Genomic DNA, 16,871 nt, shown 5'->3' with positions numbered 1-16,871 from the left:
ACCTTTCCCTCCCAGCTCGGTCGGACAAGAATAATTTTATTCTGATCCTTTGTCGTCCATGGGGAAAATAACATCTTCAATCTATCTGTTCTTCATTTAATTGGTACCCAATGTTCATCTGTTTAATGTACCCGCCCGATTATTGACAAACAAGAGGGTAAACGCATCCTGTATTTCTTTTCATTTCAGGATACTAAACGGAGCAATCAAGAGGCACAAGTACGATAACTCTGTTAAAACATAAACGAAATCCTTCCCATTGTAATGGAAAAAGTACTCAATTAACTTCACATTCAGTGAAAAAATTTAATTGCACGACGAAACCAAATTCTAATCTAGTCAGAGGGATAAGTCCAATTGAATCCAATTACGACTCACTAATTTACGACGCAGGATTAACTTTTCAACCTCCTGCCAACTCCAAAAACTTCTGGTTAAAAAAGTTCTAAGGCACGATTTACCTCCGCTATCAATCACCTTCTTAGAGAAGTGGGTATTTTACCACTAACAAGTAAAAACTATCTCGGCCGTTTTTATCTATTTTTGACTCGTCCATGAAATTTCCTTTTTTTACTTTAAAGTCCCCCCCCCCCCCGACTCTCTTTTTTAACAGAAAGATGACTGACCTTATTAAATTCCGACTAAAAAACCTCAGCGGCAACATCCACCTGGCGTCTTTCCATTACTACGGAATAATTAATAGATAAAAAACCTCGCAGAAATTCCCCTGCGGCAATCTCCACCTGACTTAATACACCACTATAAATTAATACACAGTGAAAAGGTTAATATAAATTGTACCGTTTAAAAAACATGTTAGTAATTAAAAGCTTAGAAGATTACCGCTACATTCTGATAGTGTTGAAAGAGGTCTCTTTTTCTAAATGTTTAACGTATATTTAATGATTCAGAATTTGTTTTATACGCCCATTAGTTTTTACGAAATTTCGCCACAATATTTTGATCATAGTTTGTTAGTCTTTTATACATAGGTAGGTAGTCAAATGCAGTTTGTCTTTTACAAAACATAATTTCGAATGTCCAATGTCAATATCATTGTTCGTACTATCCGAAAAAATTACGGTATATCCTCCAAGTTCGATTTATGTATTTATGAATAAATATTTCAGCCGGTTTCCGACGACATTAAGAATAGATGCACCAAACTGATCATCCACCCACATCCACGGTTTTCTTGTGCATAATTATACCCAGCAATGCACTAGACAATGCACCAAAAGGCGAACTGCCATGATGTGGCTCGCAGAACTGCGCCTACACCATTTACGTTTTGGCCACATTATCTATCAGAAAGTTCGTCCATGGGCTTCCTCTCGTCATGGCGAGCATCTGTTAGCACTTACTGCGACACCATTACACGCCGATTATGCCAGTTTCCGAGGCCGTCCCTTTTAAGAAACTATCCACATTTTGCGATTTGCACGACATAACAAAGCTTTCATCAGCGACTTCACGTGAGCCTTGATGCACGAAACTAAGGACTTGGGTAACTTGTGGGACCTAATTCGCGCTCCATTCTCGAGAACAACTGGAGATTAACTCAAATCTAAGAGGGGAGATTCACACTGACACGCTGACAAAAAATTCGAAGGCTAAAATCACAAGAGTTTTCTTCGATAGTTAGAGAGAAGACAGTCCATAAGGTTGTAGTATCAATGCACAGAACGATTTTGAGGGATTGTCCTTTCCATACAACAGCAAGATATTCTCATAAAACTGAAGCAAAACATCCATCCGGTTTTTTCAATTGATCTTCTGTTTTATTCGGTATCCTTCGTTCGTATCCATGAAGATTAAAGCAAAGGTTTGCAATCCTGCTCCAATCAATGAGACGAACTCTTAGTTTGCTAGATTTACAATTTGAGTTTCCCCTTGTTTGGGTAAACGTGGCTTTAAAGGGTGGAATGGGACAAAAATACAAGTATAAACGTTGGTTTTCGATGGACAGAGGTACTGTGCGAGATATTTTAGCCAATAAAGAAAGCCGAACGAAAGTTGTGGACAAGGGGCTGAAATTACGTATCACAGTCCATTACAATGCTCAATGAGACAAAAATTCCAGTTTTACTTTGGTCACATACTTGATAGACAACGGAAAAATAGAGGCAAACCAGGTGGTCGCCATAAATAATGAGAAAGATCATTGAACGAGTATGTGTATACGGAAATATAAATGCGTGCCGGGACTATGACGTAATACGAAAGAAACATCTCTTCGCCACGAAGACTGCAAAACATTACGGAGAGCAAGTGCCTTTTCTGGAGACATAACGGCTATCAAATGTTAACATATCATCTGCGCATTAATGCTGCATCGGTAATATGGGCAAGGTCAGAGAAGACGGAGGCCATGCGTCAGTTTTGGCCTCACCTCAACAGAGCCAAAGGGGTCGAGATTTCGTTCCTCCACACAACAGCGACCAGAAGATCGCCGAACAAGTCTTAACTCCAGCAATCGCACCTGGAACTCCAATAGTAGGGATACGAACGTGTAAGCCTCCACACATATCCGATGTCTTTCAAAGCAGTGTCTCTAGGCATCGAGGAAACAGGGCGAACAATGACAACATGCCGCCTCCTTAGGGAACACCACTACTCACGATGCGGGCCACGCTGCCGGCCAGGCGGTCCATGACGGAGAACCTCTGCCGCGAGGTGACGTGGGCCGCCAGGCGGAACGAGAGCCTGCAGACGCCGTCGAGGCCCGGGAAGCGTCGGAGGGAGCCGGGACGTCCGGACGCCGGGGCCACCCGGCGCCGGTCCCCGGGGGACGGCGACGAGGACGCACCCGCCGAGGACGACGACAGAGAAGACAGAATGGACTTCATATTTGCCCCTCTGGACCGAAATCTCACTGGCCATCCGCCACGGGAGGATGGGCGAGGGAAACTGCCTCCTCGTCCGCCACGGACTGTGCTCTGCGGTCGCCCCCCCCCGGCCACCTCGCCCGCGAGAAAAGGGGTCGCCGTCCCACAGCCACCCCACCCACTCCTCCTGGGAGACTCCTCCCGGACTTCCCCTTGCCCCTCCCCGCCCCCACGGAGGGACTTCTCTCGTCCTCCACTCTTTGGATTTCCCGAACCTCTCTCCCTTCTACCTCTTCCACCCCGTGCCCTCATCGCCTCTCGCCTAACCACCCACATGCGAGTCTTCCTGCGGAGATGTGTGCGGACGGTCACGGAATGGCTGTAACCTATGGTATGGGAATTGTAACGCCGCCAGATCTGCTCCGTGGCCTTCGAACCAGCGTCGTCGTCGCCTGGGGGTGTAACATTTTGTGCCGGGCACCAGGACTGATGCCGATAAAAGGTACTTCATTGTCGACACGATGAAGTCGTGTGGGGGTGTGTGAAAAACTCATTATTAGTGCCCCTGTCGTAACTGTTCGTTAATGCGGTCTACTGTTTGTTTGTTTTTACATGAAATCACACCGAGCACTCATCAAAGGTCACTCGAAAGTGAAAATAAGAATATTGTGGGCCTTCATCAGAGCCGAAAGCGTTCAGTCATGTCAAATACGTACAAGTTTGTTTCTTGAATTATTATCATTAAATGTACACACGAAAATAAAATTTACAAAGTTATTTTGAGTTAAAGGGAAATCTATCGGAAAACTGAAGTAAACATCTGAATGCATTTTTAATGTCCACGTTACTAGACTGCGAGCATTGCATTAATCACGAAACACGAAAAAAGTTCGCGCTAATGTCCAACGGGAATTGTCTTAACTGATTTTTTTTACTGTTTGCGCTAATTGCAGAAAAATAAATTCCACCACACGTAATGAACATTAGGCTAGTTCAACTCCCATTAAGTAAGGAACATTTTATCTTAACCGGAACGGAATAACTAGGGACGATATTAGTTTTATTTATCGATTTCTTGATGCTTAATGGTATTTCCGTGTGTCTCAGCTATGCACAACTTCATCAAGAGGGAAGGTGACCTCTCCAGAGTTAGACCTAGGGTCGACTTTCGAGGGGGGGGGGGTGCCGGGAGAGAAACGAATGAAGTCAATAAGGACTGAAATTTCAAAGTTTTGCTTAATACATTTCATCTTTTTTTATCGAAAATTTCCAACAATTTATTTGAACCGAAATAAAAAAATATCATAACGGAAGTAGAATGGGAGGGGGGGCGGTGGAAGCCCTAGGCTTACCCTGGATTTACCGCAGTTGAACTCGACGGTGAAGGCAGTTTTCCTCAGTTTTGCCGGCGACCGTTGCAATTGTCCTGGCGACTCGTCTCTTTCGCGGAATGGTGTGAGAGGGACACGGCGAGGAGGGAGGGGGAAAATGACTCCGGGAGGCAACCCAAATATTCAGCTCGCAGTAAAACCAGATCCTCTAAGAAGGTGGCAATGGGACGGATGTGCGAGTGCCAGACAGACGCGGAAGATGCAGCATCCTTTGCCAACAGAAGAATTCAGGCAAAACGTGAACCGGCAAGATCCCCTTGTCAAACCAAAACCGAACTTCCATATTTCCAACATTTTTATTGCGTCCCTTTTCGGCTATGAATATTAATGAATATGGCAAACTCCGCTCAAACTAGGGTTTTGGGATTAAAGCAAAAATAAATGGATTCTACCATAAAGATTAACAAGTAATAGCATAATTAACTACTTCTGGATGTTATGAAGGTGGCGCCGTAGCCTAATCATGTGGAGATACGACGTGAATTCCAACCTCACTCCAAACCAAAAAATGCACTAATCCCACCTCCGCATGACTTAAGACAAGGTGTTCTCATCCCTCATATATCAAAACGACCTTCGGATTTAAAAGACGTGATTATTTGACGAGAAAAACACTCGAGGAGATAATAAAAAAATTTAATAAACATTGCATACGTATTAAAGGTCTTCAGAAAACCATTCATCATCAACGGCTGTCAATCCGAGGTTTGGTTGGAGTCATTTTTTCATGTTCCCTGCCAATCTCTTCATTCCCTTAGAGCTTCCAACACACGAGTGTTTTCATAATCTTCTTTCCGAAATTCATTCCCTTATGTTTCCTTCGATTATGGTCTCCAGCATGCTATCACCCTTCAGGATGTGTCCAATCAATTTCCCCCTACTCTTCTCACAAATGCCCTCCATTGGCCTCTCTCTTTACCCAATCTTCTAAACACTTTTTAATTTGTCACTCTGCCCATCCATTGCATTTTTATTATTCTTCTGTAGAAACGCATTTCCGTTGCCTACAATCTTCTTTCCTATGCTGCTCCTATTGCTCGTGTCTTACATTCGTAGGAAAGTAGTCACCGATCCACTTAACTTTTAACGAATCTCTTCCTTATGTTCATGCTTGTACTACTTGTCGTTAGTAGTTGTTTCCTGGGTAACGCCACCTTGGCAATTCCTATTCTCCCTACTATATCATTTTTACTTTATTCCATCGCTGGAAATCTTGTTGTCACAATAGCAGAACTCTCCCGCTTGTTTCAGCGAACCTTTCCTGAGTCTAATTTGGAGATAATCTTCCCTATGTCGACTGCAGACATTTGCCTTAGTTTTAATCTTGTTTATCTCGTGTTTGTACTTTTCAATCTGGTTTTTCATACCTACTGGTATAATTGCATGGTCTTATCTGAGGGTATAAATATATCGGCAACGAATTGAAGCATAACTACTCTTCCTCCGTATATTCGTATGCCAAATCTTAGATTTACCTTGATCTAATTAATTACATTTTTCAATACATAAATTACATATCGAGAGCGATAATGAGGGACCCTGCCATACTCCTTTCATTATAAAAACATTAAGAAGCTGTATTCACTTCGAAACTCTCGCGCTAAAAATGCTCTCGCCGATTAGATATCAGTGCATACAGAGTCGTCCAAGGTGAGTTCATCCATGTCTCAAGTAACAGGAATTATACTGGGTCAATGCCATTACGTAGCGTTCTCGGGTGGAAGGGGGAAATGACAAAAGGGTTACTTTTTGGTAGAAGGAAGAGAGGGTGGTATTTAGCAGCGTAATTCAACGCGAGGCTTAAATATTTTAGCGCCCAAAATACAGAAGTCTCTAGAGCAAAGCCGTCGGTTCCTAAGCGATTACGGATTGGATAGCGTATGCGATAGTATTTGTACTGACCAGTCATCGTATACTGGCGGGTCATTCGAGTCAATGAGGACAAACGGATAGGACCATAAATTAAGGGAGCTTAAGCAAGGTTTCTTTCTTTAGGAGGGGGTGAAACATGCCGAATATTTGCGTAATAATACATGGAGACTTCTAAGACCCAATTACTTATCAATAGCGATGAAAACTAGACCATTACAATATGCCCCTAACTATTATTTATCTAATAGATCAAAGATTAAAATAGCAATGCACGTAAATCACGAATACTTTACGCTGAAACGGCACGGAGATGTCTCTATTGTTTGTAATCTGATATTGTCGCAGCATACCGTGGAAATACGTCAAGTCCTACTTGGATTAACTTTACGATACTTCTGGAACGTGCTCCGAAAACGCTATGATTCTGGCGACGCAAGTCTTGGAAGTTGGCTTCATTTCACTGCCTCAAGAACTCCTGTGCATTTCTTATAGCCGAAGTATGAATCACCAAAATGGTAGAATATACGAGCGCAAGGGGATAGAAAAACACGCTCGGAAAAATACACCACAATCTCTCAATTTGCGATCGATTATGGTTTTTCTTGCAAGTATTGCGCGATGTTACAGACGTGTTTCCCAACCTTTCCGCCCACCTGCGGTAACCTCGAGCAGGCCTCGTAAATTCCTATCGTCTCCGAAACTCTAATAAAAGTAGGTTGAGATGTTGAATTAAAAATCCAATGTACTATCGCATGATATCTCCCCCGAACCCTTAAGGTTACTAATACCACCATATATTAAAAATTATACATCATAACAAGAATTTTAAAGTAAGAATTAAAAAGTTATATTTTTTACAATCACAACTGCAGTCAGATTGCAAAGGTCCACCGCTTATTTTGCGTCCCAATGAGCCATCGAATTGAGTTTCCGAAAAATATTTAACAATTATAATATTACGTCCTCCGACTACAACATAATGAGCTATAAAGTAAACACGTGCCATTAAAAATATCCGAACGGCAATATCCTAACCTGAAGTAGGAATGCAGTCTAATGTGCTTATAAAAGTGAAATATGCCAACATATCTACGACGGAATTCCGGCTCAATTAATTGGGATCATTTCCTATACAAGAAAAAATACTGGAACAATTAGATGTGTATCAGAGTCAGTAAGGCTATCACGTTTTTCGGACATTTTTTTAATTCACCTATGAGGGAAGAGTTCGACAGAATCAAAAACGATATTCATATGCATACTCGGCAATAGTTAAGACAGGAGTGAGATTTCAAGTTCGTGAATACTAGACACGTTGCTTCTAGTACTCGGGACTTATTTTTATTGACATTGGTTTCCAGTAGAATTTAGTAGGAAGATAATGATTTATTCTTCACAATTTCCAATTCAATGAGTAAAATTCAAAACTGTATTAAATATATGATATACATCGCATTCCATCACACCAAATCTTTCATATGAGCGTCAAGTGGAGAGATAACAAAATATCACCCCAACTGCAAGTCTAAATAAACATGACGTACGAAGGAAATAGCAAAAGTCAGAGAAGATTATTTAAATTAGTGTTCCGACAATGGCTGCGTAGATTTTCGCGGCGGTGGCTTGAAGAATTCTGCATGTCCGGGTTTTCACCGCGTTGTTGTTTGAAGCCGACAACAGTTTCGCCGAAGTTTCATCCGGCGTCTTCAGGTCGAAGATGCTCTTCGACCTGAAGACGCCGGATGAAACTTCGGCGAAACTGTTGTCGGCTTCAAACAACAACGCGGTGAAAACCCGGACATGCAGAATTCTTCAGTGTTCCGACAAGTCACGTGAAACTTAATTTTATTTACCACAAATTGGAGTCGGAAAGCTTTCGGACGATTTCCAACACCAGTCTATGCAAATAAAATAACTATTTACTACAATACTGAGGCCCATTTAAAATTATATTTAGGAATATTCGTAATTTTAAGACAATTCGCAACCATGGCCATTCGTTAGATACGCTATATTAAAAATTTGCAAAGATTAGGTAAACGCGATGCTACGAGTGCGATAAAGAATTCTCATTACACGGGCATTATCGCATTTAATTCGATGTAGAATGAAAACGTTACCACCATCCAAATTTCGCGCTGCGAAAACCCGATATATAAAACGAAGATTTCCCTGACGCATCCAAGAAACGGGGAGTTTGATTACAATACCCACGATGGCAAACTCTACCACCTAGAGTGAAATCGCCTTAGGGTCAGTGAGAGAGTTTAACGCACGGGAGAAAATGAATCAATGACCGCGTCACAAAATCTCCACTGCTGTATTATAATCTGAACAGCCCTCGGGAGTGCCATCACGGTTGTCGCTTCGTTTCCGAAACGCAGTCGGATAAAGCTTTAGGCGAGACTCACTCAAAGAAGAGGTGGGGGGGCCTGGTTCTTGCGCACGGGTGACGAGGTCGTCCCCCGCGCTTCGTCATCGCGATCACGCGGCTACTGCTTCGGGATGCGGAGGGCGTCTTAGACGCTGGTGAGAGAGAGAGAGAGAGAGGGAAACGCGGCGGGGCGGGCTCTTCTGACGCAACCCCCGCGCGGTCGGTGTGCCGGCCGGGGTGAGCGAGGAGATCACCGGCTGGAGACCGAGCGATTTCCGTACAAGGAGACGAGAGTGGGGAGTGAAACGGGGTGGGAAAGGCAAAGGGACGGGGGCGGGAGCGCGAAGAATCGAACGGGAAGCGGGGTGAGAAGTTGCACGTGCCTTGGCAGAGCCCATCGGATAGGAGGGTGTCGCCTTACAGAAAATAACCACAAGCAAATCGTTTTATTTAATCCAGTAAATTGCTTAACAATCTCTCAACTGCCTAGCCGTGATTGATATGCCTACATGCCCTCTCAAATTTCTATCATTCCTGTTTCCCTAATCACCTTTTTCTCTCTAGTCTCCAAGTAAATATCTCATGACTATCTGCACCTTCTGTATCACCTAATTTGTTATTTTAATATATTTGCATCGATTTTCCCTGCCTGTATTGGTGTGTGTTGATTTTTTCTCATAGTTTGAACCATATTATCATTGCTCCATTCATTTTATTGTTTCCTTATATCCAAACACATTAAAACCCTTAATGCTAATTTGAATTGGTATCAAAAGAAATAAAGATCTTCATAACTGATTTACTGCTGGAAACTTTTACAGACCAGAGTTCCAATTGCACATGTTCAAGGTTTCAATGCATTGGCATTGACATCAAGCCAGTGAGCACAACACCTGGTGATAACAGTAAACATAGGTACCACCACTCTATGACACTGCTCACAAACTTCAACCTAAACAAAAAGATGATGGGATTTTTCCTCCAACAGCTTCTATTCTCCAAGTACCCATTACATTATGAATTCCAGCATTGATAATGCGAGGGTAGTTTGAAAGGTTCGCAGAATCACCACCAGATGTCAGCACTAGTGCAACGAGTCAGTGCTCTGGGAAGATATATAGATAGATTTATTCGCCATAGAACAATACATAATTGTGTGGGCTTCGTTAGGATTCAATTACATTAATAGGGGCATGGACCAACTACAGCAAAAGATACATGAAAAAACGCCAGGTTTGGCACGGAAGAAAGCCATCATTCATCAAGACAATGCTTGCCTACACATAAGTGTTGTTGCCATGACAAAAATACGGGAACTAAGATACGAATTGTTGCCACTCCCACCTTATTCACTTGCTTTGGCTCCATCAGGTTTCCATCTCTTCCCCAAACTCAAAATTTTCCTCGAGATTCTCTTCAAACAAAGAACTAGTAGCCGAAGTAGCCTGATATTTTGCCAGCATAAAGGAATCTAACTTTCGAGATGGGATCAAGACATTGGAACATCACTGGACCAAATGCATTTGCATACAGTATATTGAAAAATCAAAAAGTTTCACTGAGGAAAGTAAATACTTTATTTCCTATTCCATTCTGAGAACTTTTCAAATTACCCTTGTATAACAGCTAAAATGAAGGTAATGACTGGTAGCTTATCACTCCAACATCCATTCACGAAGCCCATGAAAATGGAGTACTAATTAATTTCATTTACTTTTCCTAAAATACTTCCTACAAGTAAACACACCACGCATAGCTCCAAACGAAATGAAGTTCCTTAGGGATCCAATCAAATGCTGACGAACACGCCTAATGTAGCACATTTTAAGAAGTTTCTCTAAAGGGTAAAAATTACCACAAAATCTACTGAAATATCACTGTTTTTAATTAGCACACATACTTCTTAAGATATCCAACATTGCCAACTTTAGGTAGCATGTGTTTACTACTCATCATCATCATCAGTATTTCAATCCTAGGTTCGGTGTTTAATACTAGTCGAATGAAAATGAGAAAAATGTCCTTTAATTGAAAGATTTGATTCTTAAAATTATTATCCCTTATAATTAATACCCAACGGCTAGAATATGCTAGAGCAATGGTACAAATCATAAATGATGTATAACAATAAGACAGAATCAGAACATAACTATATGTCAAAATAAAATATCGACACTTGAGATGTTCGAATTTCAGAAATAGCTGTCATGGAGCACATACCATAAATTAAATGCCTGAAAACACAGAGACGATACAACAGAGCACACACACACACAATAACAGTAACTTGAATAACTTACCTTTTTCTTAAACAATGACACAATATTTATCAGATTGATCACACAGCAGACTCAACCAGTGATGCTTCATCACATTAACTTCAAGTGATGCTTTACATCAAGACTATACTAAAGTGATTACTAGCTAAGCGACTAACTATAGAATATGTGCAAGGATATTACAGGATTAAGGAGTCATAATGAAAAAAATGTTAAAAATCAAAGAGGCTACTCATTTATTTCCTAAACCAGCTCAAAATTTTGCCTATGTCAATGTTAGCATGTATTTCAGGAGAAGTGACGCTTAGGAAATCTGACCTATTGTAAAATATGAAGCCTGCTCAAAAAAAACATGGAGGATTACCTGATTATGTAAAGCGAATAAATGCAATACAAACCATCAGGAAAGGTGAAAATCATGAAAACTGCACATTTAAGGCCATCATTCTGTCTCAGATATTGTGAGTAAAATAATCCTGACAGTTCAGAAAAAAATGCGAACATGATCCATAAAAAAAATTTTTAACATGACAACGGCATTTGCTAAAAATTACAAAGAGGTGAAACTTTACATTCCATGGTAACTGTCACATTTAAATATTACTGAGGCTTCAAATACTACATAATTTACCGTCATTCACCCCATTGGATGCAAAAGTGGGATAAGTATTTAAAAAGGTAAGTATTTAAAAAGGTAAAAATTTGAAAAAATAATAATGGCATATGCATCACTTCCACTGAGACAATATAGGTGCGCTACACAAAGCTAAGCGATGATGACACTAATAATAAAAGAGGCTGGGTCTCCCACCTCTGGGTTTTCTGACTCAGTTGAGATAGTCTGGGTCTTCAATATACTGTAGAGCTTAACATATGGTGCCTTGATAACCTGGGATGAAGAGATGAATGGTGGGAAAATGGCACAAAGATGGATTCGCAGAAGAAGAGAGTGAGAGAGAGAGAGAGAAAGATAGTCGAAGAGAGAGATGGATGGAAAGATGGATGGGTAGGCAGGAAGCCAAGGGAAGGATCAACATTAGGCGATTTGACAGGTGATGGAGAGGGGAAGACAGACCAGAAGGAGGAGGGGAGAGAGATAACTGTGTTAGTATAATAGGGCAAGAAGAACTAGGATGGAAGATGTGAGGGGAGTAGTAATTCCTTTAAACCCATCATCTAAATGAGTCTAAAATTACACAACTAAATGAGCCTTGAATAAAACCAACAGAGAAATGGATATCACCTAACATATGAAGTAAAATCACATCCATGACAAAAAATGACTTGAGATGGCATTCATGAAAAAATATGGCCAAAGAATTTGCACCATTTCAAAACACAAATCAAACACAAAATTTAATGCCATTGGTTTTAGTAAAATGAAAACACATTTAATGATTCTATAAAATATTATTCTCCCACATAATCACCAATGCAGCCAAAGAAAATCCAAAATGACTTCTAACCAAATATTCAGCTGCAATATTACACGATATCTAGCAGCTAAAATGTGAGGAATGAACTATTCCATAGCAGTAAATACTTTAATATTAAAATATAATTACTTCAAGAATAACTGGATAACCCTTCCATTCAGATTCATGAACATATTGGGCATTCTTAAAGATTACTGAAATACGCTTAAGTCCTAAAAATTATCAGGTCACAAAGACATTATTGCTAGATTCAAAAAGGCTAACCCTCAGGTTTTTCGAAAATGAATTAAAAAGTGAAGGCTGTTAATTTGCACAAAATAAACCACAGATACACCCACTACACCCACATAAATAACTAACCTGCGTAAAATCTACCCAAATTAAGAGCCAAAAATATTTCCATAGTAAAGGAGATATGAAATTCAGCAAATAATTCTAGAGCTATAACTATCAAAACTTATGTATAAGACAAAACATATCTTTTAAAAGCCTAAATGAAAATGCTCACAATTAGTCAACAAGGGTTACTTTTTAAAAGATAAATTAGCTCACATTTACTACCATTACTGGAGCAATGGCAATAAATATTAGCAACAAAATAAGAGGGCCAAAAGTGTGATGACTACATTTCAATTTTTTTACCAAATTTCATAGATCATGATGCCCAATTAGTGGGCACCTTAAAACACAAACTGGCAATAACGACATGGAGGGGGGCATACGGTGGAGAAGGAAACAAAATGGTGACTCACCTCCCACGACTCTCTCGTCAACTCCCCAATGTCTCCATCGCTTTCCCTTCCATTCCTCCTTGATTTGCCCTTGCCTCCTTTCCGCCCTCCAATCTCCTCCTCGCCAACGTCATCATCCTCTTCCCACAGCTCCGAATCCGACTCAACCAGCTCGTATCCCCTGTCAGCCGGGTCCATCTCGTCCAAGTCACCATACAGATGGGGGACCCAGAGCATGAGGAAGGAGTACAGGTCATCCACCCTGCACAATTTAATAACAATAGTAATAGTTAATAATAATTAACCTTTTTAATTATGCTGGTCAAGCTTATGACATAGAGAATATAGTCGATAAGAATGAAACGCGAAAACACTGTCATCTGGTCATACATTGTTTAAATTTTATATTTCATAATGGATACTGGAATTTTCATTTTCATCTTAGTCTATCTTGATATGCTCACATAATGCATGAGCTTCTAGGCCAATTTTTACTTTCCAAAAATTAATTAATGGCAGTAAGATGGGACTGTTTAGAATGACTATTGGTAAATGGTAGTATATATTATGTAAAGCACCATTAGTGGAAGATATTTGAACTCCTATTCACAATTGACATGTACCACAGAATGACACACACATAAAGAATGCATGACTATTATTACTCATACATCATGCATGAGCAACATATTTATTACAATGTAATGACCCCTGTCATTATGTGAAGATTGCAATGATCGGGCAAAAAAAATTTTTATATGAAAAAAATGATAAAATTTTCAGAGCACAATTTTATTATTAAAATATTTTACAATTTACTTTCTAAAATATTTTAACTGATTGCCTCAAATATATCCTTTTCATATAAGAATTTGAGGCACGCCAAACATTTTTGATTTGTATAGCACCCTGATTCAGTATCTTATTTGATTTAAAGTTAGTTTCCCTCATTTGCTACTTTCTATTAAAAATTATCTCACTTTGCATTAGAAAAATGAAGTAAAAAAAAGCCATTTCCCATTGAAGTTTAGGAAATGAATAATGGTTCATTTTCCTCTTTTAAAGACCATTTGTTAGCCTCATTCTAATTTCTTCCCTTACTTTTTTGAGTTTTAGCCCTTTGGCTGCAGTTCACTCTCTGGAATCCTACTTCTTACATGGGGCAATAATGGAGAGTATTGTGTCTCCATAACTTACATTACTCCCGAAATAATAAAATATTCTAAATACTGGGTGCGGCAACATAATTTCCTTTTTCGAAAGCGTTTTGCACTTGAAAAAAGGAAGTTGTGCTGTCGCACCCTCTAATAAAAATGTGAAAATAATAAACATAATCTAGATTAAATGTTTACTTAATGGAAATTTTTTATCAATTTATTTTGACAAACATAATTTATTTAAAATTTCAAGGCATGATAGCACACCACGAAGAGGACGGAAAGGTACGTTAACAGCAGCTAAGCATTTTGCAACTTTTTCTTTTCCCAAAGTTTACGCTTTAATTCAAAGGCCCTACAAAAAAAGTGGGTGGTTTGCCAAGTACAATGGTCAATGCTGTCAAAATTGTCAGGAGTAAAGAAATGGCAGCCCACCTGTTCCGTGGGACACTGAACCAGTACTCAGGGCGCATCTTCTTCTTGCCATAGGACATGATGGGGGTGGATCGGGGTATTTTTCGGTCCTTGGGCTTCCCCATCCTCAGCCGCAGGTACAGGGGTGGGTCCTCACAGGAACGTGCCGGCCGAGGTATCAGCTCTAACCACACAAAATCGAGAACAGCATTAGACTTCCCGATGTTATTTCAGCGAGTCATCATAATGATTAGGAAACACCTAAGAAAAAACAGCTAGAAAATCTGCTATGGTTGTTTCACAAAGTGATTTCATAGGTCAGATGAAGTTCCAGATCCAATGGATTACTGAATAATAAAAACTGCACTTATTTTTCTTCTCAATGGTCCAGGCATGAAATATGCTGAATGCAATTATTTATTCTATTAAAGTTTTGCAGTACCTACATATAATTTTCCATCAATTTACAGTTACAATTACACAATGAAAATTTCCACAGTTTCAATGGCTATGTTTGATCTTCACAAAGTGGGTGGTGCTTCTACAGGCACATTTAAAAATTGTATGAAATTGTGGAAGAAATAGTGCTCTCTATATGATAAAAACACACAAAATAATAACATGCCATAAAAGATGGGGTTAAATAAAAAATTAATATTAAGGGATCTGAAAACTCTTATTCCATCTAAATTATTTTACAGTTCATGAAAACATATGACCAAGTGAACTGAAAAGATTTAGTTATTAACCCATTATTTCATAGCAGATATTCTAAATAATGCTCAAAGCTTACATCAACATTATTAACACAACTGTATTTCATATAGAATTCCCAAAAGAAATACTTCCATCTCACATAAATGCACTTTCATATTGTTTCAATTTCTTTTGTTGGAAATTGTCAAGTCAAAAATCTGGCAAAAACTTAAAAATATTCATACAAGGTGTGTGAGTAAAGATGAAAATTTGATTTACAGTGTTTCTTGTCAAAAGGGTCAAAATGCAACTGTTTAAATTAAGGCGGGTTTAGTGCATTTAAATGCAAGAATAAGTGGACATTCTCTAAATTATTTTATGTCAACGTCAAAGACATACATATAAATATGAAATTATATTTTTTTAATGCTTAAATTATGTATTTTTTATCACTGTGTAGCACAATCACATAAATAAAATAGAGACAATATTTCAAAAAACATGCTCAGAATTTTTATGGTAACAGTGGATAAGCAGGTAGAAAAATGCAGCAATGCATTGCAGCATGCAGACTTATAAATATAAAAACTAATACATATCTGCACACATAAATCAAGCATGTCTTATACAAATATAGTAACCTTATTGTATCATCAAATCTCCCTCAGTGTTTCTCACATGAGATAAACATTGTACATACATTTTGACATATGCTATCAAAAAAGTTACCATCGACTTTCCTACTCCATTCAGTTACATGCATATTATTACCAAACATATTGTAAGGCACTAAATACATAAGTTACAAAAGATACAATTTAAATACACTAATAACATCCACTCTCAAACTACTAGCAGCATCTCTCTGTGTGCTGATGAAATGGAACATGTACACTATATTCACTTCCTAGCTATTACTGGTTCAGCCCTTTCATATGGCCAGCTATCATTCATTTCATTTTAGGCATCACACACACACCCACGTCTTTTCAAAAATCTAAAGAGTTCACAGCTAAGATCTCTAAGAAGCTTTACTACAGAAATTTCTCACAAGCTATAATTACAGCAATCAAAACCTGATATCATTTTCATCCTTATCATTTACATACTCCAGTAATTCAAAAAATGACTTGTGAATGAGACAATTATAGGAATTATACAAATAGGGATATTAAAAGAAGAACTTCATTGAGTAAAGGAACTTTTGCACAGAGGACGGAGTTGATCGCAAGGACCTTAGGTAGACAGGTAAAGAAAATATTAGGGACAACGTATATATGGAGTATATTTTAGCATGGATTCAAAGCTTGGTAACTAATGTAAAAGGATAATAAAAAATTGGAGGATTTTGAGATGTGGGTGTGGAAAAGAATGTGAAAAAATATAGCAGAGTCAGAAAGAAAAAAAAATGAAGGATCACTACAAGTGGAATAGAAGAGAGAAAATTGATTGGAGGAATTAAAATAAGGCAAGAAGGTGGATGCATACAAATAAATGATAAAACAGAGTGGCAGGGTGAATGCTGGGTAAGGAAGAAAGAAAGAGGAAACAATAAGGCATTTTGTATGGCATGAAGGGATGCAGAAAACGTAAGCCTGAAAAATGCATGTACATTATGAGTTAGGGTAACCAGAATCGTGTTTGAGTAGGATAGGAGTGTAGCCTTGCTTTAGTCCCTGCGCCCATCAAAATC

The 16,871-nt window shown here is 39.1% G+C and overlaps 1 protein-coding gene across 8 annotated transcripts in view; it reads right to left on the bottom strand.

Annotated features, from left to right (window-relative positions):
* Window positions 1-16,871, bottom strand: part of mtd (TLD domain-containing protein mustard) — a 902,673-nt gene that overhangs the window by 106,446 nt on the left and 779,356 nt on the right. For 7 of the 8 annotated variants that reach the window (XM_071599404.1, XM_071599399.1, XM_071599400.1 and 4 more), the window contains 3 exons: window positions 14,504-14,666; window positions 12,933-13,173; window positions 11,556-11,633 (listed from right to left, as the gene is read on the bottom strand). In XM_071599404.1, the coding sequence (XP_071455505.1) occupies window positions 11,556-11,633; window positions 12,933-13,173; window positions 14,504-14,666 (482 nt within the window). The remainder of the gene's footprint in view (window positions 1-11,555; window positions 11,634-12,932; window positions 13,174-14,503; window positions 14,667-16,871) is intronic. The other variant, XM_071599402.1, reaches the window with a different exon arrangement.

The sequence above is a fragment of the Hetaerina americana genome, unplaced genomic scaffold (genome assembly GCF_022747635.1).
Source record: "Hetaerina americana unplaced genomic scaffold, ioHetAmer1.1.p SCAF_11, whole genome shotgun sequence".
NCBI classification, from domain to species: Eukaryota; Metazoa; Arthropoda; class Insecta; order Odonata; family Calopterygidae; genus Hetaerina; species Hetaerina americana.
Note: the sequence above shows the minus strand (reverse complement) of the source record. Positions and strands in the feature narration are given on the sequence as shown.